Source organism: Salvelinus namaycush, unplaced genomic scaffold (assembly GCF_016432855.1).
Source record: "Salvelinus namaycush isolate Seneca unplaced genomic scaffold, SaNama_1.0 Scaffold974, whole genome shotgun sequence".
NCBI classification, from domain to species: Eukaryota; Metazoa; Chordata; class Actinopteri; order Salmoniformes; family Salmonidae; genus Salvelinus; species Salvelinus namaycush.
In genome coordinates, this window is record NW_024061724.1 from 1 (window position 1) to 19998 (window position 19998).

The 19998-nt window shown below is 43.4% G+C and overlaps 2 protein-coding genes across 2 annotated transcripts; both read left to right on the forward strand.

Moving 5' to 3' along the window:
• Window positions 1–6959: 6959 nt before the first annotated feature.
• Window positions 6960–14996, forward strand: LOC120043608 (kinesin-like protein KIFC3). Its single transcript, XM_038988169.1, has 7 exons — window positions 6960–7071; window positions 7310–7497; window positions 11542–11607; window positions 11963–12100; window positions 13247–13444; window positions 13866–14039; window positions 14715–14996. Exons 1-7 carry the CDS (start codon window positions 6960–6962, stop codon window positions 14919–14921), a joined length of 1083 nt encoding a protein of 360 aa, XP_038844097.1. The 3' UTR covers window positions 14922–14996.
• Window positions 14997–15237: 241 nt separating this feature from the next.
• Window positions 15238–19634, forward strand: LOC120043604 (kinesin-like protein KIFC3). The gene is made up of 9 exons (XM_038988167.1): window positions 15238–15378; window positions 15626–15737; window positions 15865–16049; window positions 16229–16333; window positions 16500–16630; window positions 16872–16992; window positions 17548–17677; window positions 17978–18207; window positions 18492–19634. Exons 1-9 carry the CDS (start codon window positions 15241–15243, stop codon window positions 18636–18638), a joined length of 1299 nt encoding a protein of 432 aa, XP_038844095.1. The 5' UTR covers window positions 15238–15240; the 3' UTR covers window positions 18639–19634.
• Window positions 19635–19998: the final 364 nt, after the last annotated feature.

The window sequence follows — 19998 nt, forward strand, 5'->3', positions numbered from 1 at the left end:
AATATCATGAATGTACTGTAATGTGTGTGTATAATATCATGAATGTACTGTAATGTATGTGTATAATATCATGAATGTACTGTAATGTATGTGTATAATATCATGAATGTACTGTAATGTGTGTGTATAATATCATGAATGTACTGTAATGTGTGTTGGCTGTATGTGTATAATATCATGAATGTACTGTAATGTATGTGTATAATATCATGAATGTACTGTAATGTATGTGTATAATATCATGAATGTACTGTAATGTATGTTGGCTGTATGTGTATAATATCATGAATGTACTGTAATGTGTGTATAATATCATGAATGTACTGTAATGTGTGTGTATAATATCATGAATGTACTGTAATGTATGTGTATAATATCATGAATGTACTGTAATGTGTGTGTATAATATCATGAATGTACTGTAATGTATATGTATAATATCATGAATGTACTGTAATGTGTGTGTTGGCTGTATGTGTATAATATCATGAATGTACTGTAATGTGTGTGTATAATATCATGAATGTACTGTAATGTATGTGTATAATATCATGAATGTACTGTAATGTATATGTATAATATCATGAATGTACTGTAATGTGTGTGTTGGCTGTATGTGTATAATATCATGAAAGTACTGTAATGTATGTGTATAATATCATGAATGTACTGTAATGTATGTGTATAATATCAGAAAGTACTGTAATGTGTGTGTTGGCTGTATGTGTATAATATCATGAGTGTACTGTATGTGTGTTGGCTGTATGTGTATAATGTCATGAATGTACTGTAATGTATGTGTATAATATCATGAATGTACTGTAATGTATGTGTATAATATCATGAATGTACTGTAATGTATATGTATAATATCATGAATGTACTGTAATGTGTGTGTTGGCTGTATGTGTATAATATCATGAAAGTACTGTAATGTGTGTTGGCTGTATGTGTATAATATCATGAATGTACTGTAATGTATATGTATAATATCATGAAAGTACTGTAATGTATGTGTATAATATCATGAAAGTACTGTAATGTATGTGTATAATATCATGAAAGTACTGTAATGTGTGTTGGCTGTATGTGTGACAGTAATCTCGGCACCCAAAACCAAATCAGCTACTCATTTGGAATGTTTAGGATGTCATGACAGATTGGTGTGACAGTGACAGCGAGCTCTGCATAGTAAGTGATCCCTCCTCTCTCCTAATGCAGTATAGTCCTCTCTGACTAGTACAGTATAACCCTGGAGAAACATGCCACTAGATGAACCAAAACGAGGTTCTCTCTGCTCTGCAGCAGAATGTGTGGCTTTCCTAAGTGGGAGACCTCAGGCATTACCTCCTCTCCTTACGCGTCAAACAGCGTTAGATAAAGAGATGGATGGTGGTACTATGGTACTATGGTACTTGGCCAGGGAATCCGTTGTTATATCATGAATAAACTATCCCTGTGAGTGCTGCTTTCTCTTCCCTCCGCTGTGAGTAGAGCACTTACATACCAGCCTCCGTCACATGCTAGATGCTAGACCTCCACGTGTACCGTGTCAGATATAAATATCCCTGGGACAGGGATGGGGGAGGGGCACTTCCCAGTGTTATGATCCTGGGACAGGGATGGGGGAGGGGCACTTCCCAGTGTTATGATCCTGGTGCAGGGAAGGGGGAGGGGCACTTCCCAGTGTTATGATCCTGGGACAGGGATGGGGGAGGGGCACTTCCCAGTGTTATGATCCTGGTGCAGGGAAGGGGGAGGGGCACTTCCCAGTGTTATGATCCTGGGACAGGGATGGGGGAGGGGCACTTCCCAGTGTTATGATCCTGGTGCAGGGAAGGGGGAGGGGCACTTCCCAGTGTTATGATCCTGGTGCAGGGAAGGGGGAGGGGCACTTCCCAGTGTTATGATCCCGGTGCAGGAAAGGAAAGGTTGTTTGGTTGTTCTGCAGGTCTGAGCTCCCTGCCTCTCTGAGGTGTTGTCAACAGCCACTGTGTGCGCATCCCACTCCCAAATGGCAACCTATTCCCTATATATAGTGTAATACCAGGGCCCTGGGGGGAATAGGGTAACATTTGACCAGGGCCCTGGGGGGAATAGGGTAACATTTGACCAGGGCCCTGGGGGGAATAGGGTAACATTTGACCAGGGCCCTGGGGGAATAGGGTAACATTTGACCAGGGCCCTGGGGGGAATAGAGTAACATTTGACCAGAACCCTGGGGGGAATTGGGTAACATTTGACCAGGGCCCTGGGGGGAACAGGGTAACATTTGACCAGGGCCCTGGGGGAAGAGGGTAACATTTGACCAGGGCCCTGGGGAGAATAGGGTAACATTTGACCAGGGCCCTGGGGGAATAGGGTAACATTTGACCAGGGCCCTGGGGGGAATAGGGTAACATTTGACCAGAGCCCTGGGGGGAATAGGGTAACATTTGACCAGAGCCCTGGGGGAATAGGGTAACATTTGACCAGGGCCCTGGGGGAATCGGGTAACATTTGACCAGAGCTCTGGGGGAATAGGGTAACATTTGACCAGGGCCCTGGGGGGAATCGGGTAACATCTGACCAGGGCCCTGGGGGAATAGGGTAACATTTGACCAGGCCCTGGGGGGAATCGGGTAACATTTGACCAGAGCCCTGGGGGAATAGGGTAACATTTGACCAGAGCCCTGGGGGGAATACGGTAACATTAAACCAGGGCCCTGGGGGAATAGGGTAACATTTGACCAGGGCCCTGGGGGAAGAGGGTAACATTTGACCAGGGCCCTGGGGAATAGGGTAACATTTGACCAGGGCCCTGGGGGGAATAGGGTAACATTTGACCAGGGCCCTGGGGGGAATAGGGTAACATTTGACCAGGGCCCTGGGGGAATATGGTAACATTTGACCAGGGCCCTGGGGGGAATAGGGTAACATTTGACCAGAGCCCTGGGGGAATAGGGTAACATTTGACCAGGGCCCTGGGGGAATCGGGTAACATTTGACCAGGGCCCTGGGGGAATCGGGTAACATTTGACCAGAGCTCTGGGGGAATAGGGTAACATTTGACCAGGGCCCTGGGGGGAATAGGGTAACATTTGACCAGGGCCCTGGGGGGAATAGGCTAACATTTGACCAGGGCCCTGGGGGGAATAGGGTAACATTTGACCAGGGCCCTGGGGGGAATAGGGTAACATTTGACCAGAGCCCTGGGGGAATAGGGTAACATTTGACCAGGGCCCTGGGGGAATCGGGTAACATTTGACCAGGGCCCTGGGGGAATCGGGTAACATTTGACCAGAGCTCTGGGGGAATAGGGTAACATTTGACCAGGGCCCTGGGGGGAATAGGGTAACATTTGACCAGGGCCCTGGGGGGAATAGGCTAACATTTGACCAGGGCCCTGGGGGGAATAGGGTAACATTTGACCAGGGCCCTGGGGGAATATGGGCTCCTGAGTGGAGCAGCGGTCTAAGGCACTGCATCTCAGTGCTAGAGGCGTCACTACAGGCACCCTGGTTCAAATCCAGGCTGTATCACAACCGGCTGTGATTGGGAGTTCCATAGGGCGGTGCACAATTGACCCAGCATCGTCCTGGTTTGGCTGGGGTAGGCCGTCATTGTAAATAAGAATTTCTTCTTAACTGACTTGCATTAGTTAAATAAAGGTTAAATAAATAGGGAAAGATTTGGGATGCAGGCTGTGTGTCATGGTGGAGGAAAGGAAAGGCGTTTTGGTGGTTTCTGTGATCTGTGTTTTCTGCAGGATCCTCTGAGCAGAAAAGAAGTGGTGTATAGTACTGAAGTAAAAATACTTTAAAGTATTACTTAAGTAGTTTTTGGAGGTATCTGTACTTTACTTTACTATTTATATATACTTTACTATTTACTTTTACTCCACTACGTTCCTAAAGAAAATAATGTGCTTTTTACTCCATACATTTTCCCTGACACCCAAAAGTACTCGTTACATTTAAAATGCTCAGGCAGGACAGGAAAATGGTCCAATTCACACACTTATCAAGAGAACATCCCTGGTCATCCTACTGCCTCTGATAGGGCAGACTAACTAAACACAACTTCTTAATTTGTAAATGATGAGTGTTGGAGTGTGCCCCTGGCTATCCGTAAATTTAAAAAACAAGAAAAGTGTGCTGTCTGGTTTGCTTAAAATAAGGAATTTGAAATTATTTCTACATTTACATTTACTTTTGATACTTAACTATATTTAAAACCAAATACTTTTAGACTTTTACTCAAGTAGTATTTTACTGGGTGACTTTCACTTTTACTTTTCTATTAAGGTATCTTTACTTTTATGACAAGTATGACAATTGGGTGCTCTGCCTCTCTGAAGTCAACAGCTACTGTAGTGTGTTATTCTGTTCTCCTGCGTTGGTGTTTTTGAAGCCGGTGTTCTACCCCTTCTAACTAGATGTGTTCCCATGATGCTCTACACGCTGTGTGAGTTGGGAGATTCTCCAGAATCACCAGTCATTCATACCCAAAGACTCTCCATGATGTTATAAATGTGCATGTTGTGTAAAGCTGAAACACATTTCCACATTTCTCTTGTCATTAGTTGTTTATCATGTAGTTCATCTACAACACAGTGTCTAAACTCTCCCTGTGATAATGTTGCTTTATTCTACTTAGACATTGTTAAATAGTCTGCTCTTTGAGACATTTAACATGGGTCATTTCATATTTACCCAAACTTCATTTAGCATGTGAGGTTAAAGGCAGGTTTAACTAGCAGGCTGATGCCATTACTTCCACCTGAGTGTAAAACATTAAAGCCTGTATTCCCCCCCCTATCACATGTTCCCAGGATCACGTGTCTGCATCTGCCCTTGAGTTAAACATCCAGCATCTCCTCTGGCTACATAGACCCCCACCCCCACTCTCCTCTTCCTCCCCTGTCTCCCTCCAATCACCACCTCTCCCCATCTCCTAAAACAGTGACTCAGCACAGCAGAGCTGACAGAGGCTGTGTGGTTGGTTAGTGTAGAGCTCAGTAAAGAGAAACAGAAACAGTCCTGGCAGAGACAGAACACCATAAATCATACAGGAGGAGGAAACTGATTAAAACATCTACTGGGCACCATGTTCTGAGAGGCCTGCACCCCAAATGGCACCCTATTCCCTTTCTAGTGAACTACTTTTGACCAGGGCCCTAAAGTACTGTAGCTCTGGTTAAAAGTAGTGCACTAGAAAGAGGATAGGGTGCCATCTGGGACACAGAACTGGTCTCACTTGCTTTGCCTGAACTTTATAAAGGTTGTAGACTAAAGGCAGTGCTTGTGAGTGTGGACCTCCACTTTGTGCATTAGATGGGACTACTGTCTGACTACTCTACGCTTGTGAGTGTGGACCTCCACTTTGTGCATTAGATGGGACTACTGTCTGACTACTCTACGCTTGTGAGTGTGGACCTCCACTTTGTGCATTAGATGGGACTACTGTCTGACTACTCTACGCTTGTGAGTGTGGACCTCCACTTTGTGCATTAGATGGGACTACTGTCTGACTACTCTACTGTGTGACTGCTGAGTAACTACCATGTCACTGCTATGTGACTACTATCTGACTACTCTACTGTGTGACTACTGTATGAGTACTGTATGACTACTGAGTAACTACCATGTCACTGCTATGTGACTACTATCTGACTACTCTACTGTGTGACTACTGTATGAGTACTGTATGACTACTGAGTAACTACCATGTCACTGCTATGTGACTACTGTCTGACTACTCTACTGTGTGACTACTGTATGAGTACTGTATGACTACTGAGTAACTACCATGGCACTGCTATGTGACTACTGTCTGACTACTCTACTGTATGACTACTGAGTTACTACCATGTCACTGCTATGTGACCACTATCTGACTACTCTACTGTGTGACTACTGTATGACTACTGAGTTACTACCATGTCACTGCTATGTGACTACTGTCTGACTACTCTACTGTGTGACTACTGTGTGACTACTGAGTGACTGCTATGTGACCACTATCTGACTACTCTACTGTGTGACTACTGTATGAGTACTGTATGACTACTGAGTAACTACCATGTCACTGCTATGTGACTACTGTCTGACTACTCTACTGTGTGACTACTGTATGAGTACTGTATGACTACTGAGTAACTACCATGGCACTGCTATGTGACTACTGTCTGACTACTATGCAACTACTGTCTGACTACTATGTGACTACTGTCTGACTGCTATGTGACTACTGTCTGACTACTATGTGACTACTGTCTGACTACTATGTGACTACTGTCTGACTACTATGTATGTGTACATTGTATGTGTGATTACTATACTGTGTTTTAAGTGCACAATGAGTTTCATTAATATTGCAACACCTACACAGACCTTGGTACAGAGTACGTATCCAATCCTTCCTGGATATATTTAGAAAAGAGGTCAGGTAATAGTGATGTTGATACATTGTATTTCTACATGATGGTGATAGTGGTGATAGTGGTGATAGTGGTGATAGTGGTGATAGTGGTGATAGTGGTGATAATAATAGTGATGATAGTGGTGATAGTGGTGATGATGATAGTGGTGATAGTGGTGATGATAATAGTGGTGATAGTGGTGATGATGATAGTGGTGATAGTGGTGATGATGATAGTGATGATAGTGGTGATAGTGGTGATGATGATAGTGGTGATAGTGGTGATGATGATAGTGGTGATAGTGGTGATGATGATAGTGGTGATATTGGTGATGATGATAGTGGTGTTAGTGGTGATGGTGATAGTGGTGATAGTGGTGATAGTGGTGATGATGATAGTGGTGATAGTGGTGATGATGATAGTGGTGATAGTGGTGATGGGGATAGTGGTGATGATGATAGTGGTGATAGTGGTGATGGTGATAGTGGTGATGATGATAGTGGTGATAGTGGTGATGGTGATAGTGGTGATGATGATAGTGGTGATAGTGGTGATGATGATAGTGGTGATAGTGGTGCTGATAATAGTGGTGATAGTGAAGGATAGAGGCGATGGTGGTGATGATGATAGTGGTGATAGTGATGATAATAATGTTGATAATGATGACGGTGATGATGGTGGTGGTGATGATGATAATAGTGGCAATAGTGATGATGATGATGATGATGATGATGATGATGATGATGATGATGATGATGAAAGTGGGTGATGCTAATGTTGATGATGATGTTGATGATGCTGGTGATTATGATGTGGTGGTGGTGATGATGATAATACTGCTGCTGATGTTAATGAGTATAATGATGAAGATGTCTGTCATAATCCTAGAGTATTGTCTGCCTTTAGGTGAGTGTGGTGCTGATGTCCCTGGGGCCGGGCCTGGGGCTGGGGCAGGACTCCACAGGCTGGTAGAGTCTCTGTATGGACTACAGGGAGAGAAGAGCCAGCTGAGGGGAGAACTACGGCTGCTGCACTCCCAACTGGAGCAGAGAGAACAGGACCGACACTCACGAGTACAGGTCTTCCAACATCAGGTACAGTCCATCACACATGCATATGTATGCACAAATTTGAACATGCACGCATACAGAGAGAGAGAGAAAGAGAGCGAGAGAGCAAGAGAGAGAGAGAGAGAGAGAGAGAGAGAGAGAGAGAGAGAGAGAGAGAGAGAGAGAGAGAGAGAGAGAGAGAAAGAGAGAGAGAGAGAGAGAGAGAGAGACAGAGACAGAGACAGAGACAGAGACAGAGACAGAGAGACATAGAGAGAGACATAGAGAGAGACAGAGACAGAAAGAGACAGAGTACAGGCTCAGTGATCACAGCCTTGCCATTGAGAAGGGTAGACACAGGAAAACCTGGCTCCTTGTAGAGGAAAGGCTGTGCAGCCACTGCACAACAGCAGAACCTGCGACAGAGCTGCATTTCCTGACAAAATGTCTCAAATATAAAACAATTAGAGTGTCATTTCCCCAAATTTGAATCCCTTATTCAAGGTTTCAAAGACATCTCTGATGAGAATAGGGTACCTATCCTGTTGGGGGAGGACGCAGAGAGCTGTGGGTTGGCAGCGCACTACATTGCTGCCTGCCATAAGATGAGGGACAGTGTCTGACAGACCAATCAACCTGCACATGTCCTCTACTGTATGCTTATTGTTATTGTTCAATGTATGGTTATTTTGACCCTTGGTTATTGTTGTTACTGTTGTCCTGTTGACAATTTTGATTCTTCTTATTTTAATATTGTAAATATCCAAAGTAAGCTTTGGCAATATGTCTATTGTTACGTCATGCCAATAAAGCAAATTGAATTGAATTGAATTGATTGAGAGCGAGAGAGAGAGAGAGAGAGAGAGAGAGAGAGAGAGAGCGAGCGAGAGAGAGAGAGAGAGAGAGAGAGAGAGAGAGAGAGAGAGAGAGAGAGAGAGAGAGAGAGAGAGAGAGAGAGAGAGAGAGAAAGAAAGAAAGAAAGCTACATGGATGCATACTTACAGGCAAACACCTAGCACCCCAACTAATATATGGCAATATACACAACCGTTCGAAGGTTTGGGGTCACTTAGAAATGTCCTTGTTTTTGAAAGAAAAGCACATTTTTTGTCCATTAGAATAACATTAAATTGATCAGAAAGACAGTGTAGACATTGTTAATGTTGTAAATGACTATTGTAGCTGGAAACGGCTGATTTTAAATGGAATATCTACATAGGCGTACAGAGGCCCATTATCAGCAACCATCACTCCTGTTTTCCAATGGCACGTTGTGTTAGCTAATCCAAGTTTATCATTTTAAAAGGCTAATTGATTATTAGAAAACCCTTTTGCAATTATGTTAGCACAGCTGAAAACTGTTGTGATGATTAAAGAAGCAATAAAACCGGCCTTCTTTAGACTAGTTGAGTGTCTGGAGCATCAGCATTTGTGGGTTCGATTACAGCCTCAAAATGCCCAGAAACAAATGACTTTCTTCTGAAACTCATCAGTCTTTTCTTGTTCTGAGAAATGAAGGCTATTCCATGTGAGAAATTGCCAAGAAACTGAAGATCTCGTACAACACTGTGTACTACTCCCTTCACAGAACAGCGCAAACTGACTCTAACCAGAAGAGAAAGAGGAGTGGGAGACCCTGAGTGGTTTCAAACCTCTCTGGCAACTGAGTTAGGAAGGATCCTTGTATCTTTGTAGCAACTGGGTGTATTGATACACCATCCAAAGTGTAATTAATAACTTCACCATGCTTAAAGGGATATGTATGGAGTAAAAAGTACATTATTTTCTTTAGGAATGTAGTGAAGTAAAAGTAAAAGTAGTCAAAAATATAAATATTAAAGTAAAGTACAGATACCACAAAAAACGACTTAAGTAATACTTTAAAGTATTTTCACTTAAGTACTTTACACCACTGCATTTCAGCTTTTCATTTTTTATTAGTATGTAAAAACTTTTAAAAACATCATTACGCGTTGACATTATGGGGTATTGTGTGTAGGCGAGTGACACAACATCTGTATTGAACCCATTTTAAATTCAGGCTGTAACATAACAAAATGTAGAACAAGTCAATAGGTTTGAAAGACTTTCTGAGGCACTAGATATGTCACATATATGTTGAAATATACAATAATTGGCCGTTTTCATATTGTGACAAATATTTCTGCCTTATATCCACATATATGTGCATATATGCATAATACTTATATGCTCATATATATGTAACACATTTAGTATTCAAATGTTTATTATGTCCCTTACATGATACAGTACATCTGAACAATATGTGTTAACATATATGTTACGGGAGCATTATTTCAGTGATACTTGTAGTCATGGTAATAGAACAGAACAAACGACACAAAACACATCATTTAATCCTATTCATCGCTTCTCAATTCAGCCATTTTGACTGTTTTAAGCCATTTCCCACTTGTCCCTTTGTTGCACCTGGGAAGCGCTTCATGACAGCGTCTGTGGAGGGAAAGCAACAACTAGAAGATAACCAGGACTTAGAACAGTCAAGGGGTTGGGTTTGGGCTCATAAATACAATTACTAAAGCTTATCAGATTCAGTTTAGTAAGAAATCCTTGACCATTTAATGCCCTATTTGCAATGATTGATTTGTAAATTCAATTAACGGATGGCTAACTTTTTTACACCTTATAGTCAGTCAGATGGTTCCTTACCCTGAAAGTAGTCTATGTGCCAGGATCAACTGTAATCCATGTAATTCATCCATACTGTAACTGTAATCCATGTAATTCATCCATACTGTAACTGTAATCCATGTAATTCATCCATACTGTAACTGTAATCCATGTAATCCATCCATACTGTAACTGTAATCCATGTAATCCATCCATACTGTAACTGTAATCCATGTAATCCATCCATACTGTAACTGTAATCCATGTAATCCATCCATACTGTAACTGTAATCCATGTAATCCATCCATACTGTAACTATAATCCATGTAATCCATCCATACTGTAACTGTAATCCATGTAATCCATCCATACTGTAACTGTAATCCATGTAATCCATCCATACTGTAACTGTAATCCATGTAATCCATCCATACTGCAACTGTAATCCATTTAATCCATCCATACTGTAACTGTAATCCATGGTTCAAAGTGGTTTAAATAGCCACTATTAACTTGAGGGGATTTGGCCACAAACACTGAACTTTGTCTAATTGCGCCCATCACCCCCATAGTTTTTTTTTGTCAGCCATCTGACTATAAGGTGTAACAAAGCTAACTATCCCTGTAACATCTCCAATGTATTGAATTTAAACTGGCCCTAACCCTGTTATGGGGTATTCATGTTTAAAGGGATAATGAGAGATTTAGAGATGTCTTTTTTCTACTTCCCCAGAGACAGGTGACCTCATGAATACCATTGTTATGTTTCTGCGTGCAGTTTGCAGATGATTGAAGTTAGCGTGCTATGAGTCATAATTCATATTCTTTTAAAAATATCATGACAGCACCCGCGCACACTGTCAAATGCACATTTGCAATCGATGAACAAAAAAACCTACTCACTTTTTCAGCATCCAATCTGTCCTTTTGATTCCCATCTTCTTTCCTTTTAGCTTCTTGTACAAGACTACAGACTCCAATCTGTCCTTTTGATTCCCATCTTCTCTCCTTTTAGCTTCTTGTACAAGACTACAGACTACAATCTGTCCTTTTGATTCCCATCTTCTCTCCTTTTAGCTTCTTGTACAAGACTACAGACTCCAATCTGTCCTTTTGATTCCCATCTTCTCTCCTTTTAGCTTCTTGTACAAGACTACAGACTCCAATCTGTCCTTTTGATTCCCATCTTCTCTCCTTTTAGCTTCTTGTACAAGACTACAGACTCCAATCTGTCCTTTTGATTCCCATCTTCTCTCCTTTTAGCTTCTTGTACAAGACTACAGACTACAATCTGTCCTTTTGATTCCCATCTTCTCTCCTTTTAGCTTCTTGTACAAGACTACAGACTCCAATCTGTCCTTTTGATTCCCATCTTCTCTCCTTTTAGCTTCTTGTACAAGACTACAGACTACATACTTTCACTGTTTCCTCCCCAGATTGACGAATTGAAGAGCTGCATCGAGGAGCGGGAGGAGGAGCTGTCCAGACTAAGAACTGACTCTGTAAGCATTCAAGACAATCTGCTCCATTTGTTATCAGTAAATCTGCCACAATACATTTTTACACTGCTGCTATAGTCAGAGACAAAATGGTGTAGTGTGAAAATCCCTATGGTGTGTCAGCATTGAGGTATCTTTCACTGGCTTGGTTTTAAACCTATATGGAAATCATACTGGTTAGGCAACAAGCAGGCAATATTGTGGGACCAGTATTGACAGGTATAACCTATTCATCATGCTTTAGTGTGATATAACCTGTTCGTCATGCTTTAGTGTGATATAACCTGTTCGTCATGCTTTAGTGTGATATAACCTGTTCGTCATGCTTTAGTGCATACTGTAATCCACTCCTCCTCAGGGAGCCACAGACTCAGAGAAGCGGGTTGTGTGTCTGTCAGCGGAGAACGAGAGTCTGAAACAGAGTCTGACTGTCACCCAGGGCCTCCTGCAGCAGCTCTCTGTCATCCCCTCCCAGTCCAGCTCTGTACTCATCAAGGTGAGAAGCAGGTTAAGTGCCAAACGGCACCCTGTTCCCTATACAATAACCACAAATATGGCATTTTAAGCTGTTTGAAGCTGATAAAAACGTAAAAATGTAACTTAAGAACGGGAAGCATAGAAATAGTGCACATAGAACATATCTACCACTTATTAGACTTGCTTTCAATGAGAATGACAGATTTATAATTCACATTTCTATGTGAATTTGGTCTTGCTCTGTCTCCCCCTGTAAGAGAATGTTCTTCCTAATGGTGCTCTGTGTCTCCCCCTGTAGGATAATGTTCTCTCTAGCTGTGCTCTGTCTCCCCCTGTAGAATAATTCAATTCAATTCAAGGGGCTTTATTAGCATGGGAAACATATGTTAACATTGCCAAAGCAAGTGAAGTAGATAATATACAAAAGTAAAATAAACAATAAAAATGTAACAGTAAACATTACACTCACAAAAGTTCTAAAATAATAAAGACATTTCAATTGTCATATTATGTCTATATACAGAGTTGTAATGATGTACACATAGTTAAAGTACAAAAGGGAAAATAAATAAACATAAATATGGGTTGTATATTGTATTTACAATGGAGTTTGTTCTTCACTGGTTGACCTTTTCTTGTGGCAACAGGTCACAAATCATGCTGCTGTGAGGCACACTGTGTTATTTCACCCAGTAGATATGTGAGTTTATCAAAATCGGGGTTGTTTTCGAATTCTTTGTAGATCTGTATACTCTGAGGGAAATATGTGTCTCTAATATGGTCATACATTTGGCAGGAGGTTAGGACGTGCAGCTCAGTTTCCACCTCGTTTTGTGAGCAGTGAGCACATAGCCTGTCTTCTGTTGAGAGCCAGGTCTGCCTACGATGGCCTTTCTCAATAGCAAGGCTATGCTCACTGAGTCTGTACATAGTCAAAGCTTTCCTTAAGTTTGGGTCAGTCACAGTGGTCAGGTATTCTGCCACAGTGTACTCTCTGTTTAGGGCCAAATATCATTCTAGTTTGCTCTGTTTTTTTGTTAATTCTTTCCAATGTATCAAGTAATTATCTTTTTGTTTTCTCATGATTTGGTTGGGTCTAATTGTGTTGCTGTCCTGGGGCTGTGTTTGTGAACAGAGCCTAACGTTGCTCTGTCTCCCCCTGTAGGAGAATGAGAACCTGCGCAGCCGGGTGCAGCAGCTGGAGAGTTCCCTGCAGCAGAGGGCTGATCAGCTGTCTCACCTGGAGCGACAGAGCGAACAAAGCGAGTGGAGGAGAGGAGAGGAGCAGAGGAGAAGAGAGGAGAGAGTGAGCGAGCTGCAGCTAGAGCTGGATAAAGAGAGGGCCAAAGAGCCACAGGTCAAGGTAGGGATAGTCTGCAAAAGACACCTTGCTGTATATACAATACGTTCTCATTCTCTTATTCTACCTTTATTTAACTAGGCAAGTCAGTTAAGTCAGTTAAGAACAAATTCTTATTTACAATGACGGCTTACTCCGGCCAAACCCTTCCCTGACCCGAACAATTGTGCGCCGCCCTATGGGACTCCCGATCACGGCCGGTTGTGATACAGCCCGGGATCGAACCCGGGTCTGTAGTGACGCCTCTAGCACTGCAAAACAGTGCCTTAGACTGCTGCGCCACTCGGTCCCGGATTCATTCAAATGAATCTGATAACAGTTTTCTGATGGTTTGGAATCAGAAACTGGTCTTGTTGAATAAATTGATTTATATTAAATGTTATATAACCTATTATATAACCTTCATTGATATTTTCCCGGCCAGATTGTCACTCAAACTGTGGAGGTGGAGTCACCGGCGACGCTGAGGCAGTTGGCTGAGGCCAGAGAGAGGAACGAGCAGCTGTCAGAGAAACTGACCAATCAGAACGAGAAGTGCAGACAACTGGAGGAGCACATTAGGAAGTCAGATGAATTCAGTTGTAACCTGCAACACAAGGTGAGAACCAATGAAAAGTCACCTGCAACACAAGATGAGAACCAATGACAAGTCACCTGCAACACAAGGTGAGAACCAATGAAAAGTCACCTGCAACACAAGGTGAGAACCAATGAAAAGTCACCTGCAACACAAGGTGAGAACCAATGAAAAGTCACCTGCAACACAAGGTGAGAACCAATGAAAAGTCACCTGCAACACAAGGTGAGAACCAATGAAAAGTCACCTGCAACACAAGGGGAGAACCAATGAAAAGTCACCTGCAACACAAGGTGAGAACCAATGAAAAGTCACCGTATTGGTTTGAACATCCTCAGAAAAAGGTGAATATGTTCAGTGAAATATTATTGAAGAAATATTACATTCCTGAGAAAAACTGTATTCTACTTCAAAATTCACAATGATGAGATTTAACAGTTAAATTATAAACCAGAAGAAGAAACGAAAGTGTATAATACTAACCGCCATTCCCACCAAGCTGTGCAAGGTATTGTCTACATCCAATATGGCATCCTATTCCCTATGTCACGTACTACTGGGCCCATGTTGACCGGAGCCCAATGGACCCTGGTCTAAAGTAGTGAACGAAATAGAGAATAGGGTGCCATTTGGGACGCATACAATTCATGAACCTCATCATCATATGCTGAATGTGAATGGGCCTGCCTCTCCCAGATTGCAGCGTACGAGCGGGAGATCAGTGTACTGCAGGAGGAACTGCTGAAGGAGATAGGTCACCTGGAGGAGAAGAAGGAGGAGGCTGTAAAGGCTGCAGCGACCTGCTCCGTAGAACACTTCCAGAGCCTGCAGGACCAGTTCTTTAGTGAGTCCCATCTAATACAAACTTCAGAAGCTTCTACAGGCTGTGCAGATATGTTATGATGGACTTGTTGAATCTGGGAGTGCTGTTGATTCATAGGATGTTGTGCTTCATGCTCATCACATCACCATTGAGCATCTGGGACAGTCTTTCTTTCTTTCTTTCTTTCTTTCTTTCTTTCTTTCTTTCTTTCTTTCTTTCTTTCTTTCTTTCTTTCTTTCTTTCTTTCTTTCTTTCTTTCTCTCTTTCTTTCTCTCTCTCTCTCTGTGTGTGTGTGTGTGTGTGTGTGTGTGTGTGTGTGTGTGTGTGTGTGTGTGTGTGTGTGTGTGTGTGTGTGTGTGTGTGTGTGTGTGTGTGTGTGTGTGTGTGTGTGTGTGTCCTATGGCAGACCTGCAGAAGCGTCTGACAGCACTCCCTCCGACCCTGCGCACCATGAAGACAGACTACGCCAGCCTGAAGAGCCAGGTCCGCAACTTCTCCGACTTCTACGGAGCAGCCATCACCGACGCCAAGAAACAGGTCCCACAAAACACTGCTGCTGGATTAACCAGCGTTGTTTCAAATCAAATCAAACTTTATTTAAAGTGCAATTTAAACCCACAAAACTGTAAATCAATCAAATGAAAGAGATAAAAAACAAACAGAAGGCAGTAGAAAAGATGTAAAGACAAAACGATGTCTAAAGTAACAGTAAAGATATAACATTGAGGCCAAGCTCAAAAGGTGTGGTGTGTGTTCACCGTTGATCTCTGGCCTGTCTGTGTAGATATCAGCAGCTGTGAGTGAGATGTCGGAGGCCAACAAGGACCTCCTGGAGAAGTACAGGAAGGAGGTGGCACTGCGGAGGAAGTACCACGAGCAGCTGGTCGAGCTCAAAGGTATGGTGAAACAACGTCCAGATGAAGGAAAGACGACTGGAGGAGGGAGCCTCTTTGTTCTATTGATAAAAAAGGCAATTATATATGAGGCTGTATCATTATTAAAATAAACTGTTATTGTTGCTAGGCAACATCCGTGTGCTGTGCCGTGTGAAGCCGGTTCTGAAGGAGGACCAGCATGAGGAGGGCCAATCGGTGGTGGTAACCACGGACCCCAACAACGAATCAGCTCTCTCCGTGCTGAAAGGGCAGGGCCGCAGCCATAACTTTGAGCTGGACCGTGTCTTCCACCCTCAGGCCACTCAGGAAGAGGTACTGAGAAACTCAGCCTCCATTACGAGACACAGTGCTGTCACTTCTCTATCTATTTAAATGAGTGGACGCCATGATGGCTCAGGGGTGGTATTTCAGTTTCTGTGGTGTGACTCAAAAACAGCAGTGACTGTGAACGATACACACTCGCTAACCTTTGGTTTTCTACTGTGTCTAAGGTCTTCCAGGAGATCGAGCCCCTTGTGACATCCTGTATAGATGGATATCACGTCTGCATCTTTGCCTATGGGCAGACTGGCTCTGGGAAGACCTACACCATGGAGGTATGTTGTAGCGCTGCATACGAATGTGTAATGTATGGTTTATAAATGTGTTCAAGTCCTTAGCCTTCATATAAAGTGTTACCACAGATTGTAATGAGAAATAAGACTGAGTATTTGATTGAAATTGACTCGTTGTATCAAAGTCTCCATCCTTTGTTGTCGTCAGGGCAGCACAGAGAACCCAGGCATCAACCAGCGTGCTCTGAAACACCTGTTTAGTGAGATGGAGGACAGGAAGGACATGTGGACGTACACCGTGACTGTCAGCTCTGTGGAGATCTACAACGAGGTGCTCAGGTATCTTCCCAGCTGCTTTCCTTCCCTCTCAATGGCTGGCAGGAAAATATCACAAGTGGTGACATGTTTTATTATTCATTATTCAAATCTTCCGTTTTATATTTGTGCTACTATATTGTCTTATAGTTGTAAATGAGGCCTAGGACTTAAATATATGAAAAGTGCTTTAAGTTAGTATTCGTGTTATGATAAACTGACAATAGAGTGACTTTCTAACTTCCTGTTCCTGTACTGTCCCCAGAGACCTGCTGAGTAAGGATGGAGAGAAGCTGGACATTAAGATCAACCCAGATGGAACAGGACAGCTGCACGTCCCTGGACTCAGGCTCATAGAGGTCAAGAGCTTCCAACACATCAAGAAAGTGAGGAGACTCACATTTATTTTTCTTAGGGTGAAAGTCCTGGTAACTTTCCCCAAATTCCAGGGATTTCCTGCTTATTCCCTGCTGATTGGTAGAATCTTCCATCCATGATTTCTGGAAAACCTGGGATTTTGGGGAGAATTACCGGAATTTTGCAACTGTATACTTTCTTCAGTGAGACTGATTTCTTCAACTATATTAATGGATAATTTCTTTGACTTTTCGACCTCGAATTTAATAATAATTTAATATACTGTATATGCCATTTAACAGACACATTTATACAAAGCAATTTACAGTCATCCGGGCAAACATTTTACGTATGGGTTTACGTATGGGTTTACGTATGGGTTTACGTATGGGTGGCCCAGGGAATAGAACCCACAATCCTGGCGTTGCATGAGCCATGTTCTACCTACTGAGCCACACATCTCCATTAGAACCCTAATGGTTCCTTTACTGTAATGGGAAAGTGTATACAATCATATGAAAGTACGTGCATGTTTCCTATAGTTCTATATCACCGTACCATTAACTCTGTCACTTCCTGTGTAGCTTCTGGCACAGGCGCGTCGTAACAGGATCACCTTCGGGACCCAGATGAACCAGCACAGCTCTCGTTCCCATGCCCTCCTCATGATCACTGTGCTGGGGACTGACCTGGCCAGTGGGGCCAAGACCACAGGTACGTCACACCGTAGAGACGGGACACACAGTGCCAACTAACCGTTAGAAGCCGCAGGTGGCTGTCCTATTGCCTGTGATCAGAACAGCAGCTGTCAATTTCTGTTCATTTCCCCGCGATTCTACATGCTGAATCACCACCGTTCATCGACACCCGCTGCTTTTCACCGTTCGTCGGCAAGGTGTGTTTGGTCCGGGGTGCACTACTCATTTGGCAAGTGGGCCGGTTCCAAATATTGACACAATTCAAGGGACCAGAAAATGTTACGTTAACGGGTGATTTTTTTTGTGACATCTGCAGGCAAGTTGAACCTGGTGGACCTGGCTGGCTCTGAGAGGGTCTGGAAGTCAGGAGCTGAGGGAGAGAGGCTGAAGGAGGCCCAGAACATCAACCGCTCTCTGCTGGCTCTGGGGGACGTCATCCAGGCTCTGAGGGGGAAGGAGAAACACATCCCCTTCAGAAACAGTCGCCTCACATACCTGCTGCAGGACTCACTGGGCAAGGGCAACAAGACGGCCATGGTGGTGCAGGTAGGGACTCACGACAGTACAGTACGTCTGATTACAATGTCTGTATATCCATCTATATGTATATTCATAGGGCTGACTTCCCGGACATTAAGCCTTGTCCTGGACTAAAAAGCATTCTGAATGGAGAAGTCCATACTGTATTTAGCCTACACATTACAAGACAACTAGGCTATGGTGGTGCAGCCTGGCTTACACAACATACAGTACAGAACATCAAATACACTGATTATACTGTCATATCTGTCTGGAAGTGTCCTCTCTCTGATCCTCTGGTCCTCCTCCAGGTGTCTGCTCTGGAGAGTAACGTGGGAGAGACCATGTGTTCTCTGAAGTTTGCTGAGAGGGTTTGTAAGGTGGAGCTGGGGCCTGCAGCCAGGAAGATACAGAGAGGAGGGGGAAGCCATCAGTGTGACTCAAACTCCCCTTCCTGAAATCATCCAACTTCCTGTTCCCATGGACAACCAGGACTCCAGGGACTCAACAGACACACAGCCAACCAAATACATCAACAACAACAAACAACCCCCTCTGCCCAGTCAGCCAGTCAGTCTATCAGTCTGTCTATCAGTTCGCCAGTCAGCCAGCCAGCCAGTCAGTCAATCTATCAGTCTGTTTATCAGTCAGTCAGTATAAAAGCTACCAGGTGTGTATTCAGTGAGATTAAATATTGAGAATATTGCAGATTCTCTAGTCTACCGATCATAATGTCTGTTCATGTCATGCACAGGAGGTTGGTGGCACCTTAATTGGGGAGAACACATGGTTTCCAGGTGTTTGATGTCATTCCATTCGCTCCGTTTCGGACCATATTATGAGTCGTTCTCCCCTCGGCAGCCTCCTGTGATGTCATGTCTGTTGAACGTTCTGTAACGTTACACCCACCTGAACAGACCCCAGCTTTAACATTAAACCCACCTGAACAGACCCCAGCTGTAACGTTACACCCTCCTGAACAGACCCCAGCTGTAACGTTACACCCACCTGAACAGACCCCAACTGTAACGTTACACCCACCTGAACAGACCCCAGCTGTAACGTTACACCCTCCTGAACAGACCCCAGCTGTAACGTTACACCCACCTGAACAGACCCCAGCTGTAACGTTACACCCACCTGAACAGACCCCAGCTGTAACGTTACACCCACCTGAACAGACCCCAGCTGTAACGTTACACCCACCTGAATAGACCCCAGCTGTAACGTTACACCCTCCTGAACAGACCCCAACTGTAACGTTACACCCACCTGAACAGACCCCTGCTGAGTCTAAAACTATCCTGATAAAGAAGGGCTATGACTTGAGGTCTCCGTGACAACGTCATCAGGATAACAGATAAGAGTGAAGGGATAAGAAGGCTCTACTGTCTCCTGTCTGCTGCTGTTCAGATAAGAAGTCTCTACTGTCTCCTGTCTGCTGCTGCTCAGATAAGAAGTCTCTACTGTCTCCTGTCTGCTGCTGCTCAGATAAGAAGTCTCTACTGTCTCCTGTCTGCTGCTGCTCAGATAAGAAGTCTCTACTGTCTCCTGTCTGCTGCTGCTCAGATAAGAAGTCTCTACTGTCTCCTGTCTGCTGCTGCTCAGATAAGAAGTCTCTACTGTCTCCTGTCTGCTGCTGCTCAGATAAGAAGTCTCTACTGTCTCCTGTATGCTGCTGTTCAGATAAGAAGTCTCTACTGTGTCCTGTCTGCTGCTGTTCAGATAAGAAGTCTCTACTGTCTCCTGTCTGCTGCTGCTCAGATAAGAAGTCTCTACTGTCTCCTGTCTGCTGCTGCTCAGATAAGAAGTCTCTAC